This window comes from Melampsora larici-populina (genome assembly GCF_000204055.1).
Source record: "Melampsora larici-populina 98AG31 unplaced genomic scaffold MELLAscaffold_18, whole genome shotgun sequence".
Lineage (NCBI taxonomy): Eukaryota > Fungi > Basidiomycota > Pucciniomycetes > Pucciniales > Melampsoraceae > Melampsora > Melampsora laricis-populina.
The window spans coordinates 1229172-1249623 of NW_006768782.1; the positions used below are offsets into that span (position 1 = coordinate 1229172).

Consider the following 20452-nt stretch of genomic DNA (forward strand, 5'->3'; position numbering starts at 1 on the left):
AAATTCGGATATCGTGAATTTGGTATTTTGAAAATGTCCACTCAAGATAGGTGTAAAAACACAATAGAAATATAAATAGTATTCGAAGAATCCAAGGCGCTACCAATCCAGTCTAGCAGATCATGAAGTTAGGTACAGTCAAGTGATCTTGCGACGTTTGAATTGTGAAGGTAAAGTATGGTAGATGAGCACACGCAAATAACTAAATAGTGAATCCAAATGTCGATGATAGATGAATGTCCAAGATAAGTGGAAGTGAGAGACCCCGTTGAAGTCGCTTGACAATGCGGGAGTGGCAGTCGAAAGGTGATGAAGCGATACTTTTTTGATTTGAAGTATCATTGGAGAATTACACCGCTTCGTTGTGGATGAAAAAATGAAACGCTTCATCATCCTTGAATCGAAGTCGCTGAACACCTTGAGCGTATCGAGGTTTCGAAGGCAGTGAAACCTGTCGTATTGAAGGTGATTAATTTCTTTAGTGTACTACTATTGACACTCAAGGTACCATGTCACCTCAGCGAGCACAAGGGTTGCCGTTTCGAATGTTTTTATATCTCAACAGAACTTTTACGAAACTGATGCCGGGTATTGAATTAATCAAATAAGATTCCTGTGATGAAGAACAGGTTATTAGCTTTAATGGAAAGCTAATCACACTGATCGAAAAGAATCAACAATACCTGTGATGAAGAACAGGTTATTAGCTTTAACGGAAAGCTAATCACACTGATCGAAAAGAATCAACAATCTGAGTAAACAAAGATTGTTAAAAAGAAATAAGTTTGAGTTCGATGAAGAAAAAGGTTACAAAAGTAAAAGAGAGAAACCTTTTAATAGAATTCAAACATGACGTCATAACAGGTAAATGATGTAAGCAACAGAGAAACCTAAAAGCGCATAACACAACGCGTCAACATCTCAATTCCCCCCCGTCTTTGCTACATCATTTAACCCCATTAACATACAAAATTTCTTATGCTTTGCTGGTGTTAAACCCTTTGTTAATACGTCTGCTATCATATCATCTGTAGGAACGTATTTTACTTTGATTTGTTTGCTTTCAGCCAACTCTCTTAGCCAATGATATTTAACATCTATATGCTTTGTCCTTGATTTAAACTTTTCATTCTTAGTCAATGCTATTGCGCCTTGATTATCTAAATTTAAAACCGGTGATTCTTCTTGTTTGATATCTAAATTTCTTAACAAATGATTAAACCATACAACATCTTGACCCCCTTCATAAGCTGCTCTGTACTCCGCCTCAGTAGTTGATGTTGCCACATTTTCCTGCTTTTTGCTCTTCCAATTTACTGTGCTATCACCCAACATCGTAACATACCCTCCTGTAGACCTTCTGGTGTACGGGCATGCCGCAAAATCCGCATCTGCGTAAGCTTTTAAATCCAAACTCTTTCCTCCTAACACAATCCCCATATTCCTAGTTCCACTCAAATACCGTAACACTCTCTTAAAAGCTTGCCAATGAATTACCAAAGGACTGGTAAGATGTTGCGACAATTGTGATACTACAAAAGAAATATCTGGTCTCTTAGCATTATTTAAGTACATTAACATCCCAACCGCATGCCGGTAATTTTCTTTCAAACTGATAAATTCTTCAACTTCTTCTTTCGTTCCAGGAATTAGGTATGTATTAGGAATCATTGGACAACCAACTGCTTTGCTATCTGACATTCCATATTCTTCTAATAAGTTGTTAATGTATTGTCCTTGTGATAATGTGATTGTCTTGTTGAGTCGATCTCTTGATACCTTCATTCCTAAAATATATTTGTAATCAACGTCCTCATCCATCTGAAACCTCTCTGTTATCAACCTTCTAAATCTTCCAAAATCATCACTTGCAATTGTCATGTCATCTACATGAAGATGCACAAAACACTTCCAGGCAGGATCTGAAGAGATGAACAAACTGGGATCCGACAAAGATGGAAGCAACACTGCAACCGCAACGCAACGCAATGGATTTTGACGTATTTCCATTGCGCTGCGGAGCCAGCGCAATAACACGCTACGAAATCAACCGCAATTTTTCATAAAAAAAATTCTCTCGACGTTGCGGTGCGCAGTCAAGGGCAATATTTCCACAATATTGCCCGCTACGCAATATATGCGCAATGTTGCGCAATATTGCGGATATTGCGCATATTGCGCATATATTGCGCAAGAAATTGTAGTATACGCACACACAAGATAGTATTTATTGAAAAGAAACATTTTTTTTGATACGGACAATGATCATAAGCATATTTGATCAACTCGAAAAGAATATAAAGAAAAAACATCAACACTAGACTACTTTTTTTTCTTCTTGGCTACATTGTCAATGAAAGCTTGAAGCGCTTTTGCTGCTTCTAAAAAATCTCCATCTGGTATAATCCCGTCCTTAAGCCAAGCTTGTGATCCTACCAACCGCTCCATTGTCTTAGGCAACATGCCGCCTCGTGAAGGAGTGCACACATCGGCAGCCGCCGAAAAGGTCCGTTCGCAAGCACATGATGTGGCAGATATCGAGAGATAATCTCGGGCTAGCTTTGCAAGGATGGGAAATCGGTGTTGATGTTCCTGTAAAGACAGAACCATTGTCAGCATGTTCATATTGAAAGAAAATTAAGAAAAAGGAATGAACGTACTTTCCACCATCCAAGCGGAGTTTGGTCCTTCTTTAACATACAAGCACCTTGCAAATACTCCTCAATCTCGGAGTTGGATGCTTTGGCAGTACCGGAGCCTGCAACTCCAAAGACATCAAAAGGATCGACGTCGGTTGAAGTGGTGTCATTTTCAGGAGTTGGAGTCGGTTCGTGCTCCTCAAATTCTTCAAGTTCAACGCGAGAGGTAAATTCGTGTTCAATCAGTGCAATAGCAGACGAGTGATGATCAGAATAATGAAGCTCAAAGAACTTCCCCCGCAGTCGTGGGTTGAGGATCGTTGCTAAAACAATGCTCTCGCATCCCACAGCTTCTTCCTGATACTTTGAGAGCCACTTGATCATTTCGTCAATCGCATCTTTGAGGCTTGAGTATTCCAATGATTCGTTTTTAATAAGTTTAAGCTCGGAAATGACACGTTTGTATTCGGTTAGGAGGATGCATCCGGTAGGTCCATTTCCTTCAACGCGAGCCGTGGCATCTACAAAGGTCTAACCAAACATAAGAAAGTCAGTATATTATTGAAGGTCTGCAAAAAGAAAGGAACATTACCTTTAATATTTTATTGACCAACTCGACTGCGTGCCATTCAGCCGGTGAGATAGTCACCCCCTTGAAGAAACAGGCCTTGCGATCCGCTGCAAGCATCGAGTTAATCACCTACATATAATAAAGAGTCAGTGAAGATTAGATGGTGTAGATGGAAGAATTAAAACAATACCTCTTGTGCTTCGCATGCTATCTTCCGGCTTTCATAATGGCTGTTCCAACGCGTCTTGCAAGGACGCTTGAGCATCCTACCTTTATATTCGAGACGCTCGGAACGTGCCTTGAAATCTGATCGCCTGGCTGCACTGCTAGCAATTTGGCCACTGACTGTGTCAACCTTTATGCAGTAAAAACAAACTATCAGTCAAAATTGTAATCATACTATAGAAACAAAGAAAATGACAAAAAGACTTACTTTTGTAAGAGCGATAGCAACAATATCGTCTTTGTTACATACTTCACCATCTACATTTTCATCCTGAGTACCATCCTCTTCATCAACTCCATCGGGTTTGTCAGGTAAGCCAACGTTGTCCTCTTCATCTGATTCAGAATTATCAATCTCAAGTCCATCCTTGCCATCATTGACCTCAAGAACTGGAATCGGGAGGGGAACACCTTTTGGAATGGTTGGTTTTGTTGTATCAACCTTCTGACCGAGAATTCGAAGGCCATGCCCAACTGTGAGGTTCAGCTTGTGGGCATAGCAGCGGACATGGTGTGCCGAGTTGTCCCAAGTGACTGATTCCTTTGCCGCCGCAAACATCGTCCGCATTTCGTCAGCCATCGGACCGTTATTGCTGCCACTGTCAGTAGTCTGCGCTAACATGTAGATACAAGAAACAAAAAGTTAGGGATAATTGTGTAAAGTATCAAAAGCCGAAAGAATGAACAAAATTGGTACTTATCTTTTTGTGAAGACCTTGACATATCAAGAAACGTCCGATAGGTCTTGCCAAGAGAGCCCCATAATGTCGCCACGCGACCCTCTTGAGCGTCAGGTGTGTCGATCTGTAGTTCCAATCATCGTCGATGTAGTTAGCAGTGGCACCAATGAAGGCATACCGGTTGCCTTTGGTAGTCCACACATCGTGGATCAAACAAAACTTTCCCTGGTTTTCCTATTCAAATAATCGGCAGTTTCAAAACAATCAGTTTCATATTTGGGTTACATACTGAATGAACAAACAATTAATTAAAGATAGATATTGACTTACTTTAACACTGGTAATTGCTTGATGGCGCAAAGAAGAGTACAGCACAACAGATTGCTGTGCTGCCCATGTTCTCGAACGGACAGTCGCACCTCGATTGACAGTATTGAAAGCGGCGCAAAGGCCCGGGTCTTCAAATCGGGCCCAAGGAAGCGCGTGCCGGACGATCCACAAGACCAAGAGCATGTTGAGAAGCTCTACTGTGAAAGGTGGCCCAGTTACAAACGATGAGAGAGTTCCTTTGTTGTTTTTCTTGATGGACTCCTGCTTGTCGTTATATGAAGGAGGAAGGTTGAAGCCCGCGGCAATAGCTTTATGTCGCTGCTTGCACACAGGGCGTACAGCGCTACCATCACGATGCCCACGTAAGTTAAAGTAGGATGTCTTCGATTTGTCGCCTAGGAAACTTTTGTGACAAAATCGACAATTGTAAGTTCGGCCCTGAATAAGAGGAACATGTTTTAGTATAGCTGACAATACCTAGATACTGAGACAAAAATTAAAGCTTACCTTGGGTGGATGAAAATATTTTTTAAGATCATCCACATCAAGAGACCGAGATGCATTGTAGCCAGGTTCATCGTTTTTGATGATCTCGACTTCAGAAGACTCTTGATCCACATCGACACCATCTGGTACCTCATAGACCTGAACAAACATTTCAAGCATTATCAATATCCTGAAATATGGGAAGAGAATAGATAAAAAGTGGAAGAGAGAAAATGAAAAAACAACAATCAAAAGATATACAACTTACATCCGCTTTAGTCTTTGATCTCTTCGATGATTGGGGTGTTCCAGCCGATGAAGTAGCTGAAGGTGACCGCGCACGCTTGCTAGCCGAGGATCGAGTCTGCATGGAGTAAAGATATCAACTGTCAGCTGATCACTCTTCGAACATCGGCCAATAATCAAAAAAGAAGAGATTTGGCTTACCTTTCCTTTGGAAACGGGTTTGGGGTTTTTATCGGCCAAGGGTCGAGGCAAAGCAGGTCGATGAGAAAGGGTTCCAGGTAATTCATCCGTGGCAGGACTAGATGGTCGAGTAAGAGCTGTCCAAGAGTCGTTTGGAGTGATGATGAAGCCCGGCTGCTTACGAGAAGGGCTTGCCGGGCGAAGGGTTCTAGTGGAGGACGTACCCGGAACCTGAAGCGTACTTTGAGAGGTTTTTGGGGGGGCCATGGTGATCAATGTAAGAAAGAAAAGGGAAGATGAGATGAGTGTAATATCAGGAAAGTGCGATCGAGGAAAAGATGCTACGGAGAAACGGGCATACCTCTTATGAAAAACTCGTATCAAAGGTGAACCACATGTCAGCCGCAGGGGAGGTCTTGTCCAGGGGCTCCAGGAGTCGTCTTCCGGTGTTTGATAGATCCAAGCGCCACTTCTTTCCATAATAGGACGATTTGAGGCGATTCGAGTGGAGGAGTGGTTGGGCGACAGTGACTCCTGTACACAGCCCCCTGGTACAAGGGTTTCACTGCGCAATATCCGCAATATATCGGAGTGAACCGATATTTCGTTGCGGGTTTTGAGGACCCGGGGTTTTCTGGCCCGGATTGCGGTGCGCTGAAACCGCAATATCTTGCGGGGCCATTGCGGTCCTCAAAAACACAACGCAACCGCAACGCAACCACAATAATTTGTGGAGCGCTTGCGGTATTGATGGAAGTAGAGAAATAGTTTTGAAAAATGCTTTAAGACAATTGTACCATACTTTTGGTGCTTGTTTTAAGCCATAAAGTGCTTGATTTAATTTCAGAACCAACACTGCAGTTGCACCTGTGATTTCTAAGCCTTTTGGAATGCGAAGATAGATAACTTCTTCCGGCGAGCCATTTAAAAAGGCCGCTACTGCATCCATTTGGTGTACTTCCAAGTCATGTACAGCTGCCATCGTATTCAGTGTTCGTAAGGTTGCCAGTCTGCCTGTTGGTGCAAATGTTTCATTATAGTATTCTCCATATTCTTGAGAAAATCCTTGCGCACATAACCTTGCCTTAAACTTTATTAATTCACCATCTCCTCCCATCTTTCGTTTGAAAACCCAAGTCGTTCCTATAGCATTTTTGCCTGCTGGTAACTCACATACATCCCACACTTTCCTTCTGTCCATATTTGCTAATTCATTATCAATAGCCTTGCGCCAATCAAAAGCATTATCCGACTTAAGAGCTTGTAAATACGTCTTTGGATCTATCTCAACTTGAGCGACTCAAGCAGAAATAATTGGAAACTGTTGGTGATTGTTCAAATGTCAAGTTGCTTGAGCTATTTGACGCTCATCAATTCGCTTCAATCGCCGAGCTTCATGAGACCGATGCCTTTTTGCATCTGGCGGTAGAATATTTGATGGATCGATTGCGCTAGTGATGTCATTCGGAGCTGCAATTGTTGCTAGTTGCCACTCCCAGGTTCTTTTCTCAGGGACAATAGATAGTGGAATGGGAGGATCAGGGAGATCTGGTACAGGATGCTCAATTGCCATAGGTGTACCTTGATATACGACAAGTTGATTTTCTTGCAATGTAGACGTGACTGTTGTTTGATTTTCTGCTGACGGCGATGTGGTTGAGATTGAATTTTCAAGTGTAGTGTTTTCTTCGTTTGTCGAAGGAATGATCAATGTTTGTACAGGTTCTGGGCCTTCAGGTGATGGATTTGAAGATACTGAAGTTAGAATGTTCATAGTTGTCAAAACATCTTCACATTCTTCATTGAATTGCAAACCTTCTTCATGTTGAATACCCGGAGAGCAATTCTCATCAAACGTGACATCATGAGAGAAAATGGTCTTTCCTGAATCTAATCTTACTCGATAATTTTTCATACCTAGTTGATATCCTAAAAGTATACCTTTTTTGCTCGTGTTGTCAAGCTTTTTCCGGAATGACTTAGGAATCAGAACGTATGCACGACATCCAAATGGCTTCAATCTTGTTAAATCAAAACTTCTTCCAAACCAGAGATCATAAGGCATTTGACCGCCAATCTTTTCCATTGGAGTGACATTTTCCAAAAAGACTGCCGTACTTACTGCTTCTCCCCAAAATGATTGAGGAAGATTAGACTGATGAAGCAGAGTCCTGGCCTTTTCAGTAGTCGTGCGATTTCCGCGTTCCGATACTGAATTTTGCTGAGGCGTGTATGGTGCGCTTAAATATGAAGTCGTTCCATTTTCCTCTAACAATTTACAAAATTCAGTTGACATATACTCACCTCCTTGATCATTCACAAGGCTCACAATCCTTCGATTATGTAAAGTCTCAACTTCAGCTTTAAATTTGATAAAACATTGGAATGTATCCGCCTTTGATTTCATGATGTATACATATTTGTAATTAGTGAAAGAATCTGTAAGCTTGAAATAATAAAGGCCACCACCTTCAGAAACAACTGAGATCTTTCCACTTAAATCACTGTGTACAACTTCTAGCGGAAAAGTGGTTTTGGGGAGTTTTCCAGAATATGGGAGACGATATCCTTTAGATAACATACATCCTTCACAAACCCAGTTATCTGGTGCATTGAATCCATACATAAGCTTTAGACGTTGAGGGTTGACATGTCCTGAACTTCTGTGTAAGACATTATAGTCAGTGAGAGTCGTTTTGTTGCAGATAGGAGAAATTGACGTGCCTAAAGTAAGATCTAATTCAATTACTCTATTTCTAATTTGACCACGAAAAACAGTTTCTTCTTCTTTCAGCATCATAATAATCCCTTTGTCATGAATTAAATTATACCCATTGTTAAGGAGACACCCCATACTGATAAGAGGACTTCCTAATTTTGGAACATGATAGGCCAATAAAGTGATTTGTCTTCCAAAAGTATTGCAAATTACTTCTCCTTTTCCTGCGATCCGAATTACTCCACCATCTGCAATTGATACTTCTGACGATAACTCAATATAAGTGGTGAAAAGAGAACGATCATTGACCATATGATCAGAGCAAGCGCTGTCGAGCAAAATGTTGCTACCGTTCTTCTTATAATGACAAGATAAAGCGGAAGTTTTGATTATGTCATCAAGGTATGCAGCTTGTAAGACAGCTGTCGTAGCTTGAGAACGGACAGGAAGATTTGCTGGTCGCAAGTGAGGAAAAGCAATCCAGCATTTATCAGGTACATGACCTTTAACTGCTGGATTATGACGTCCATTAGAGCACGTTGGATAAGGATAACGGTGTCCTGAACGATGAGCGGGTGGTCGATTGTTGATCGCCGCTAATGCAATAGAGTTGTTGTCAGCTCTATGTCGTTTGTTGTATTTGATAAGATGAGCTTCAAGTACATCAAAAACAGTTTTGGTCTTCAAAGGACGTTCCGTTTCGAGGATAGCCAAAGTAGTTTCCATTGAATTGGGTAATTTGGAAACAATAGTCTCGGAAATGCATTCATGAATTTTGTCAGTGAAATTGATTCCGACAGCGTGCATTACAGCCAAGTTTGATCTGACATCTTTGATGTATTGAGATAGAGTAGTGTAAACAATTTGATTAAAGGCTGAATAGGCTCTTCCTTTGCTGCTGGAGGTTGTTGATTGAAACTTTTCTTTCATTAAATTCCAAATGTCCAATGGTTTGTTGATGAATCCTTCAGATTCAACCATGATTCTATATTGTTGACTCATGTGAGAGTACATGATACCCGCCGCCTTTCGTTGTCGAATGACGTAAGCTTCATAGAGAACTTTTTGTTCACGAGGTACGGGTTGTTCCTGTGGTTCTGGTACAGGAGTTGCATTGGAGTCGATGAACTCGTCTAACGTGGCAGACATGAGCGCTCCGGTGATGTCTCCTTTCCATTCGGGATAATTGTCTTCATCAAGCTTAACGATACGAAGTCTTGTTTCGGATGATGACATGATGACAAAAAGAGTGGCGATGAAAAGTGAGAAGATGAGTGATGTGTGTGTGATGTGATAGAACATAAGTCGATCAATGTGCAATAGCAAAATTTTTTTTTGTGGTGTGACGAGATGATGTGATGATTTTGTACAGCTAGTGTGCTGGGCTCATAACCAATCAAATAAGATTCCTGTGATGAAGAACAGGTGATGATTTTGTACAGCTAGTGTGCTGGGCTCATAACCAATCAAATAAGATTCCTGTGATGAAGAACAGGTTATTAGCTTTAATGGAAAGCTAATCACACTGATCGAAAAGAATCAACAATCTGAGTAAACAAAGATTGTTAAAAAGAAATAAGTTTGAGTTCGATGAAGAAAAAGGTTACAAAAGTAAAAGAGAGAAACCTTTTAATAGAACTCAAACATGACGTCATAACAGGTAAATGATGTAAGCAACAGAGAAACCTAAAAGCGCATAACACAACGCGTCAACATCTCAATTGAATTGGGGGAAAGATGAAGGGAAACTTGGTAAGCTTAACTCAGGACTTGAACATGTGACATCATAAATGCTCTCGTGAGATCAGTTGGGTATTGTTCAACTAAATATGGTTGTCCTGCACAATTGGTCATACCTCACAGTCACATCCCCTGTCTTCAAATTGACATATTTATCTGTTGAGCCCGCTGCCCTGTTATAGTACCAATCTGAATCACTGGAGCAGTTTGCCCAGTTTTTCAGTTTTGCACTCGACAAAATTTCCCACTATTGCGCTATATGATTTGAGGCGCTATGAGAGACAGGTGTGTCTGAAAGGCGTACACCGATTTGCTCTGAGATACGTATACTTGCAATGGTTCGCACTGAATAGTGCAATAAAGGAGAGAAGTAAACAACGATATTTTTCCAAATACTATGCTCGATCAAACATAACCCTAAGGAAGAGTGAGGGTATTGAAGTGGTGTGTGAAGAGAACCGGATATATGAAGAAAAAAAGATAACAAAAATATCAAAAGAAAACACCAGAGACTAGCTATAGTGGCCTTGTGGCTCTATGAGGTGCCCAGTGTTATACAGGTCACATACGAAAACCAACATTTGGGTTAGCTTCTGTGCATAGCTAGCTTTGCTTGTTAATTAGTGTGGTCAGGCTTTTCTGCTGCCTTTGGCTTACGCGGTCGAGGGCCGCGCCGGGCCTGTGGTGGTAAAGACCTATACCAGTCGCGGGCAGCTGCCTCGAGGCGAAAAGCACTTTGTCGCTTGCGAATTGCTTGCCTTTCTGCGCGTTTTTTGATAACATCTGAGAACCACATGCAATGAACATATATCTCAACTCATCTAGCTGCCTTATGATAGATACAGAATGAATCGAGACTTACTTTTCCACATAACACTCCATGACTTGTAATACCTCGCCAAGACCAATTTTGCCCTTCTTAAAAAATTAGGTTTTGCTGCTGTTTTTATCAAGATTGGCTTGAAGCCCTGTCTCGATGGATCCAGTGTATCTTCCAATGGCTTTTGTTTTCCTTTCATGCGTTTGAAGGGATTCGGAAAAGATTGTATAAATTTTTTAACCCGATCTAAGGAGAAATGGTCAAAGCAAGGTATATAGATAAATCCATTTCTCTCGATCCAAGTGACCAAATCAGAACTTACTTTTTAATTTAGTGATCCAGTTCAAAGAAGAATGAACGTTCTTGAGATCTGTAGAAGGATCTTTGATAGGGTATATGATCAACTTATGATGTGGAGACTGGCTTAAACGATTGAGTAGCTCATCAAGCATACCTATGACTTTTGGAGATTCCAAAACACCGTCAGTAGACTTGACAGTATCCAGACCTAAAACGTTGAAACCAAGATCAGTAAGTAAGATACAGTTTGAGGGGGATAATGGAAGGTCTTTAAAACAATAGTGACACTGAACCTTTTGTAATATCCTTGATCCCATTAGCAGATTTCATACTCGCGATGTCAACCGAAGAAGATGCAACCTTGAAAGATGGAAAAGGAGGCGGTAAGGCCATCACCAGCATCTTTTCACACATCACCATAGTCAGGAGCAACAGAGTTGAGAGTTTGAAGCTGAGAAGTTTCTTCTTTCTGGAATGGTACAAGTAAAATGTGGGACCCGTCTTATCTTTTAGGGTGGTTTTCATATTTTTTGCAATATTTGGATTGTCAAGTGGTAGTTCTTTTGGGAAATTTGTATCTTGTCGGAAAGAAAGCAGCTGCTGAAACTGTTTCTCTTAAAGATTGACTTGATTTCTATTTTGTGATGTTCACAGTAGGTTTGAAAAATATATATACTCTGTCGCTTCGAAGTATTTGTTTTTGATACAAGGGGGTATTCTTTCTATTGAGGATATCTAGCCAAGTGGGAAGAATATCGTGACAGCGCTTGTTTGTTATTTCGTTGTGAGCCGTGATTTTTGTTGTGACCTCAAAATGCAATTATCTGGTCGATCAAGAGATTATAATGTATTTTTTAAATATAGGTCACCCAGCTAAAGAAGAGTTAAGAAGTCTTGTCATGCAAAATGAATGGTTTGGATTGTTATAGGATAGTTTTGGGTGATACAAAAAACGTCAATCGTTTGGAAACAAGAGAGATGTAAAGCTTGGAGAATATTCTCTGATAGACGTCCTAAAAGCACATAAAACCAGAGCTGCGCGATGAAAGAGATCTGCAGAACACATACTGAAACCTCTCATCAGTTTGTAAAATTGACCTCGCTGAATCCCACTCTACAGTTGACGTCGCTGAATCCCACTCTAAAAATGACGTCACTGAATGCCACTCTAGCGTCAGTTTACGACCTTCCGCCAAGAGCAAAACCTGCGATTGGAGTTGGAGCACGTCCAGCGCAGTGCATACATAGAGTGCAGAGCATCTTAGTGCGCGCAACACGCCTATATTTACAAATCCTCTGACAACTGTGCGGCTTGAAGAACTTCAACATCATCACTGAACATAGTCGCAAAGATAGCTTATCCGCTGTAGAAACATCGGGGATTAAGTGTTTTTACCCGGGGATAGGACCTTTTACCTTTTTCTAGGGGGCATCTGCTTCTACCCCAGCTCCTTCTTAAAAAATTTCACGGAAGTCATGATTTCAGAGGTTCAAACTTCCAAGTGACCTTCCAAGATGAGAATTAGAACCATTGAGACACACATAAATTATTGGGGTAAGAAAGGTCTTCCGCATTTCAAAGATCTCTACTTGCATGAACATCTCTTCTACTTTGCCATTTCAAAACAAACAAAAAGCAACATCTTGCTAAGTCTCTCATACTGATAGCACTGAGAAGATCTGAAGCTTGTAAATGAATCCACTAGTCTTCTGTTCTCTTCTTTTTTTCTTGAAAAAAAGGTATCATCCAAATTTCTTATTTGATTCCATAATAACTCAATCAAAGAAGTTAGGTTGGGTATGGTTTTTAAGGATTGATTTCACCTATGCTCAACACTTCTTACAAAATCAAAACAAACCCACTTTTAGGCTGGTAAAAAGTTCTGGATGTGTTGCATAACAGATCCAGAGATTATCAATCAACCTTAGCATGTAGTGGAAAACCATAGTGATGATATATTGATCTGATTTTTATGGATATATCAAGCAAATAATTATATTGCTTCAGAAAAGCACATATTTCATGATCATCATCATCACCAAAGATAATTTAAACTATAAAGGAGGATATGGCCAATGTTCCTTCTACCCCTTCTACCTATCATCAGATCACTTTTTCAGATATTTTAAGCTTTTTTCTCAAGTGGTTATCCAAGTATGAAGTTGTTTTCAAGATATTAAGATTTATCTCAATTGATATTTTCAATCATCAGAGTGAAACTCAAAATTAAAAATGATGCTGTTGTTTAGCCATCCATGGCTTGAAGGATTCATTTGATTCAGTGATTCTCTGAAATTGTCTTTCCAGCTTGGTGGTTGAACTTGTGTCTCTGGCAATGTCTTTACAGCTTTTCCTGGTTCTGTCTCTGACACTGTTGTCATTCAAGATTGAACCTTTTTGTTTTGTCTGAAATTTTGCATATGTTCTACAAATCCCTTACCAGTATCTAAGTATAAAGTTATTTGAAATCAAAAATCAATTTCAATCAATCCTTTTCAATCATCAGATCCAAAATCATAGGTGACTTACTCTTGAATCTATTCATCACAGACTTGAAGGATTTGATTGGTAAAACTCCTACTATTCTCTTGAGACCAATTGGTATCCCACCATGTTTTCTTGTAGGCTTAAGCTTTGAAAACGATTGTATAGCTTCTTTTCTTAATTCAATAAGCTTTGACTTTGAGTTTTTGATTAAAGTTTGGGGTATCTTTTCAAGCTTCTTGGTATCTTCTGTCATCAAACTTGTTCTACTTCTGAATTTGGTTCTTGTCTTTGCAAGCATCTGTGTGAGTTTTTTCCTCCAATCTAAATTGATTTTTAATGAAATCAAAATCAATTTAAGTTGTGTTTTTTCTTCAATCAAATGAATCAGGATCAAAATCAAAATCACTCAATCTCACCTTGATATTTTCCAATTCCATTTGAAACCAACATTGCTGCCCTTTCAAGACGTAGTTTTCTTAATGATATTTCAGTTCCTGGTAGTGTGATTGAATCTTTACCATTGGAAGCAGATGAAGCAGAGTTCACGTCTTTTCCACTAGTGGTTTCATCAGCAAACTTTGAAAGCTTTCCAGTCTTGAATTCATCAAAGCCAGTGTGTCTCAATTTGGACATGGAAATTTGAGCGTGATCTAGGAATCAAATCAAGTAAGGTTCATTTCACTCAGTGATAAGATAACCAAACTCACCAAAGGCTTTTGTGGTTGGCATGACATCATCCGTAGGCTTGAGGGTACCTAAACCTAAAGAAGTTCAAAATGATGCCATATAGGCCACAGAAATCCATTGAATTTGGGTCAAGAAATCTAATCACAAGATCGATTTCTAAAACTCAAAAAATCAAAAAAAAAACTCACCTTTACCTGAATCCTTGATCACATCAGAGTTTTTAACAGTATTCCTACCAAAGCGTCCTACATCATCTAATATTCCAGAAAATTGCATAGGAAGTGGTACAGCCATGACCGAGAAGATGATACTTAGGATAAGAATTGTTGAGAGTTTGAACTTGAGGAGGTTAGAATCGTTTGAGAATAACATTGAGATTAGAGAATATGATCTGGACCTGGTGCTGATTCGGTCTAGGAGGTAATGAAGCTAGATCAACATTCGAATTGTACGACGTCAAAGTTTCTTGAATATAAAAGTACAGTGATTGATCATATAAATTGAAAAAATGTGAATGTAAATCCCGCTTAAAGTCGGTTTACAAAGCAGAGATTGATCGACGTAAGCTAGAAAGGTAGAGTTCCCGACTCAAAGTATCCTAGAAGAGTAACAACGCCGAGGTGTGAATCCATAAAAAATGGGAAACGTTCCATCGACTTTAATCATTAAGAACGCTAATTACCTTTGAGGCTAAGCTTGTCGAGTTTTCGAAGTTATTGAAACTTGTCATGTTGAAAGCGATCCGACTTCATTCATACTATCATCCCTACTCAAATACCAACACGCAAGTTGTCTTTTCGAATCTCTTTTGCCTCAATAGGACTTGATAAGATTTGATATCAGGTAACCAGATAGATATCATCACCAAGATGGATGGCGCTTAGGTACAAAAAATTGTAAAAACTTGAAGCCATTGAATGTTGGTACACTCTGAACTAGAAGTCGGAATGTGTTTCGACAAACGAGAAAAACTTGTGTCCATCAGCCAAGAAAACCGGGCACAAAGAGAAATCTGGGGAAATGTGATCTCGAGCAGTAAACGTGCTCTTGATCAGACTCTTGGTAAGATCATCCGACCTTGATCATGACTTTACACAGCTTTACACAGCTGGATTATATGAGCTTAGTGGCTGGTAATCGGACTAGAATGATCAAGATCAGCAATATAGGAGAGCAATACTGATTGCCGGGAAATGTGACACATTTTGTTTGATTTGAATTTGGATCCTGACCGAATAAAAACCTCAGTGAGGAACTGATTCATGGGTTTTGCTTGGTTTTGCAAGGTGACACATTGTCATTTTCCATGAAAAAAGTCAATGATTGTCAAATCAGCTGTGATCATGGTAATTTACCAGTGTTTTAAAGCTTTGAAAATATGTTGTAAGTATGATCACCAAGTTGTTTATGTTTTTTTCAAAGTTGATTTCCGTGAAGATATGTAAGCCAAGCTTGAATGGATTTGAAATGTGGATCTGCTTGGAATGCTCATCAAATTGTGATCATATGGCTTATCCACCTGTTTAAAATGTTTTACTTATCACCTGATGGTTGATTATTACACAAGTTTAGCTGTGAATGAAGCTATGTATGCGTATGTAGAAAGTTGCGAGTGTCTGTTTTCCGTTTTATAAACTCAACAAAGTGATTGTGAAGTTTGAACTGGTTGAGTAAGTATCGTGGTTGGTGCTCGATTAACTCAGTGGAATATGGTGAAGGATGGCTAAAAAGGGAAAGCACGGTAGGAAGAATTAAGATCAACGGACTACAAACCACCGTTTGTCCGAGCAACCACCAAATGGATTTGCGAATGAGGAAGATGATTCAACAAAAGTTTACCAAGACAATGAATCTACATAGTGTAAACTATTGTCTCTCAACTCCCAGTAGGATCGAAACTCTCCTTTCCATTCCTACTCATTCTCTCATCTTCCATCTCTTCATACACAACATCCATACACACCACCAACGGTCTCCCACATTGATCGTATTCTTCAGCGTTTCCGTGCTTGGGTTTCTTTTTTTTCTTCCTTAGAGCTATTTATAAAGTTTGCTCATAGAACTACGATTTATGGAACCTAATGCCGCTAATCAGAACAGAACAGTGGCAGAATGCCTTCTCAATTTATTGGAGAACTACGAACATTATGGAGGGTGCAACGCATACTCAATGTTGGCACTTAGGGCGGAATTCGCGGTCTATATTCCGTTCACGCACCCTGAGTTCCATCGACATTTTTCAGCCTTTGCTATACAAGCAGTGGAGATCGACAGACGCCATAATAGGTGGTGCTATCCCATCGGAGGGCCTGCGCCTCCCCAAGACATTCCTATCGAAAACCAAGTCCCTTACATCTTCCCACCTCTCCCTCCACAAACCCCTCATATGGGTAACACGCCTCAACTTGAGAATCGACAAGGTCAACAACAACAACAAGAACAACAAGACCAGTTCTGACAACAACAACAACCAGGTAGAGGTTTTAACAACCAAGACGCGCAACAGCAGGAGGGTAGATATCCCCAACCACCTGAACAACGCGAAGATAGAGATGACGAAGATAGAAGCAAAAGCAGATCAAAGAAGAACAAACGGAAGAGGAAAAGACGTTCTCGCCGTCACAGTTCTTCCGATAGTTCCAGTTCAGCAGACTCTGAATACGAATACTCGTTTGCGAAACGAAGAGATGAGAACGACAAAGATCTGGCTCAAGAATCTAAAGAAATTAGACGATATAGAGACGAATATCGCAGCAACACACTCAAAGATGCAGTGGATTCTTTCTGTTGGATCGGCGACAAACCCGCCGAGTTTCCCAGTGCTTTGGTTTGGGATCTGTTGCAGTACAACTACATCGAACTTGAAAAAATCAATGCAGGAGTCATCCCAGATTCTTCCGAACATGTTCACAAATCTACAGATAAGGATGCAGCAGCTAAGATCAAACCCCGCCAGTTCACTGAGTCTGGCGAGTGGAGGAATGCTCTCAGCCTGCTACGAAAAGCTCTTTCGGCAGCCTTTGTAAGTTTACATTTGTCAAAGTTTTTGGGTTCCTCTCATACCGCCATTTATATGAGCCAGATATCATTTAGCATCTCGCGTCATCTACACCCCCTCTTCTGATGAAGAAGCAGTTATACAGAAGAGTCATTATTGACGAATTATTTCTTATCCTCCTATCTACATTAATTCTATACATATACGCGAAACATGTTTCATATACATTTACCTACCCATTTACCGGTTTTCTTCGATCCCTCGGTGGAATACTTCAGCCGGCAGCTGCCCCTTCGTTCAAAAAATACACCAAGCATGTCAAATCTTTGGAAATCATATTCACCCGTAGGGTAGGTATCTAAAACTCTCTCTATATCTACTTATATCAGTTCGTGTGGCATGCCACGACGAGTGGTTAAAGCGGATGACGCGATAACTTTTTACTTATAATCCCAGATATGATAACAACATTTGTGGCTCTCCCACTGACGCTATGCTTGTTTAAATATATGCCCTCTAGGGAAACTGGCGAGATATCATACGCTACGACGCTGAAATGCGAAAGGTGTTCGCAGCAAGCAGACATCTTTCTTTCGCCGATTTCGATAGTCGGGAATTGGACCATGTCAAGGCTTTGGCATGGCCGAAAAGCGAGTCTAGACGCACCACCGGAGAAGTTTTCAGGCCTACCCAAGGCAGTTCTTCCAGACCTCTTCTCAGAGCTCCTTCCGAACGATCTCGTGCACCGCGCTCCCCCAAAGACGGTTTCAAGTTTAAGGACACGAGCCACCTCCCAAAGAACCAACAGATCTGCGGAGGATGGAACGTCAACAAATGCCCGGATCCGCCGACGTGTGGCAGGATACATGGTGTCTGCGACGTGCTTGGGTGCAACGACTCTCACAAAAGATGCTTCCACCCCAAATAAGCCACTCCCTTCATCATCTACGCGCTCCGAAGTTGATAGATTCAAGGACGACATCATCAGGGAGATGGCAGATAGAGAATACGGAACTAGGAAGTTCAAGCGAGGTTATGAATGGGAGTGGCCAGGTGCAACCGGATACTCGAATGCCATCGATTCCAGCTTGTGGGCGAGTCCTCTAGACGAACCCCCGCCTTTGTCAGTCGACACTAAAGCAGCCTTTGCTTTGAAGCAGTACAAAGAATTTTTCAAGATAGTATCTCCTATAGATGTCAATATGTTCGAATTTCTACTCAAGGACCACCCGAATCAACCGTTTGTAAAGTCGGTGGTTAGAGGCCTTCGACACGGCTTTTGGCCCATGAGCGAGCTGCCTTCGGACGATATCAGCTATACAAAGAACCACCAAGTTATTGAGATAACATTGCAATAGCCAACATCCCGATTAGGAAGTATAACCACCATTCCGAATTGGTCATGGTATCCAACAACTCCTAACTCCTTCTCTTCGTTATAGTCATATGTTTTATATTTGTCCCAAAGCAGTGAATGAGAGTCGCAATCCTGATGAGATATTATTAACCTATGTATCGGAAAGTTAGCTATATAAAAGACCGTTGTTTGCGTGCAGTAATTGTTTCCTGACTCAAACTCTTATCTTGTGTCTTTTTTCATTCCGTGCTACCTTCCAACAGGTGCATATCTCACTTTCATCACTCATTAGTGATAGTAGCCTCAGCGCTCTTTTGACATCACTAATTCGTGATCCTTTACCAGGTGCATATCTCACTTTCATCACTCATTAGTGATAGTAGCCTCAGCGCTCTTTTGACATCACTACTTCGTGATCCTTTACCAGTCACGCGCCCATTCCTTACTTTATTAGGTTATGAGCCCAGCCTATTCAACTTAATCAGTTTCAAGCGCTACCAGCTACTCTTATGAGCGACGGTCTATCTAAATCGACGCCTGCACCATCCACTCCATCTACCATCATCAACAACGATCACTCACACATTACTCAGGTAATGTCGAATCACCAAAACTCCTCCGAAGCCACGCATATTGCTCCTCTGGAGCAAGACTGGCAACGATGGCAACCTCTCATGCTCGCACACTTCATGGAAGGCGATCTTGACGCCATCGTCGACGGTACTGAAACGGAACCTGCTGAAGATGCAACTGCCGCTATCAAGCTCGACTATCAACGTCGGCGAAAGAAGGCTGCAGGTTTTATCTCCAGAAAACTTAGTCCTGAGAATAGAGCCCTAGTTATCAATGCTACTAACATCAAGGATCCCAAAGCAATTTGGGATGCTTTAGTTAAACTCTATGCTTCTACTAAAGCCAGAAACCGTGCTCGTATTCTTCGCAAGTTTCTCAATTTAAAATGTTCCGACAATTCACTTTCATCTTTTCTTTCCAAGTATCGTAAAATAACTCATGAGATGACTGAAGTCTCGTTCAAGATTGATGATGATATCCTAGCTCATATGCTTTTATACAAACTTTCACCTCGTTACCATTCAACTAGAGATTTATTGGCTCATTCAGCAGAGACTGCCGACACTCTTTTAACTTTAAATCAAGTCTTTGAGCATTTGCAACAGATTGTTCTCGATTATCAACCTAGTTCCACTCCTCCTCCTGCAGCTCTTGTAGCTGAACGACGCACTTCTAATTATCCTCGTTGTTCAAATGGAGTTCATAATCCTTTATCATCTCATGCTGAAGATCGTTGTTATCAAGCTCATCCTGAACTCAAGCCAGTCCGGAACATCAATCGCTCCAATAACAGCAGTTCAGCCAATGCAACCATTAGCGGTACGGTTCTCACTACTTACGTATTCAATGCTACACTTACCGGAAAACCTGTTCTTGACTCTGGCGCCTCGCAATCTATGTTCAGCTCTCGACTTTGCTTTACTGATTATAGACCTTGTCAAGCTACCATCCACGTCGCAAATGGACAACACATCAATGCCATTGGAACCGGAACTGTGTCAGGTACTCACGATGGAAAACTCGTATCATTCACGGATTGTCTCCATGTACCGCAACTTTCAACTAATCTGGTTAGTATGGTCGCCTTGGTTAGAAAAGGCTGTACATTCAACTTCAGTCCAGATGCTAGTTTCAATGTCGTTGTTGGCTCTGATGTGGTTCTCACTGGAGACACTAAGAGTGGAGTTATGGAAGTTAACTTCGACATGGGCAAGTCAACTTCACTCTCACTCACCGCTTCGACTCAAATTGACTCTGTCACTCTTCACAGGCGCCTAGGCCATCCTGGACGAGTCCCCTTGGAGAAAGCTTTTCCTGGAGCTATCCATCCTGATTCATGTGATCCTTGTATTCTCTCTAAACATCACCGTCTGCCATTTAAAAGTCATCTTCCCATCGCCTGTGATCGCCTAT

The 20452-nt window shown here is 40.9% G+C and overlaps 5 protein-coding genes across 5 annotated transcripts; 2 read left to right on the forward strand and 3 right to left on the reverse strand.

The window, feature by feature from the left end:
• Positions 1–349: 349 nt before the first annotated feature.
• Positions 350–9312, reverse strand: MELLADRAFT_106594 (uncharacterized protein; the record flags this gene model as incomplete). Its single annotated transcript, XM_007410049.1, has 2 exons — positions 350–451; positions 8521–9312. The coding sequence occupies 2 exons, from the start codon at positions 9310–9312 to the stop codon at positions 350–352; spliced, it is 894 nt and encodes a 297-aa protein (XP_007410111.1).
• Positions 9313–10063: 751 nt separating this feature from the next.
• MELLADRAFT_63264 (uncharacterized protein) lies at positions 10064–11461 on the reverse strand (the record flags this gene model as incomplete). The annotated part of the gene is made up of 5 exons (XM_007410048.1): positions 10064–10233; positions 10474–10599; positions 10679–10882; positions 10959–11144; positions 11230–11461. 5 exons carry the CDS (start codon positions 11459–11461, stop codon positions 10064–10066), a joined length of 918 nt encoding a protein of 305 aa, XP_007410110.1.
• Positions 11462–13138: 1677 nt separating this feature from the next.
• MELLADRAFT_106596 (uncharacterized protein) lies at positions 13139–14405 on the reverse strand (the record flags this gene model as incomplete). The annotated part of the gene is made up of 5 exons (XM_007410047.1): positions 13139–13308; positions 13467–13745; positions 13841–14074; positions 14132–14185; positions 14300–14405. The coding sequence occupies 5 exons, from the start codon at positions 14403–14405 to the stop codon at positions 13139–13141; spliced, it is 843 nt and encodes a 280-aa protein (XP_007410109.1).
• Positions 14406–16038: 1633 nt separating this feature from the next.
• On the forward strand, positions 16039–16698 carry MELLADRAFT_71896 (uncharacterized protein; the record flags this gene model as incomplete). Its single annotated transcript, XM_007410017.1, has 1 exon — positions 16039–16698. A coding segment is annotated over one exon (504 nt), but the record flags the coding sequence as incomplete, so codon positions are not given.
• A 1369-nt stretch (positions 16699–18067) lies between these two features.
• On the forward strand, positions 18068–18707 carry MELLADRAFT_71897 (uncharacterized protein; the record flags this gene model as incomplete). Its single annotated transcript, XM_007410018.1, has 1 exon — positions 18068–18707. One exon carries the CDS (start codon positions 18102–18104, stop codon positions 18465–18467), a length of 366 nt encoding a protein of 121 aa, XP_007410080.1.
• Between the last annotated feature and the right edge of the window lie 1745 nt (positions 18708–20452).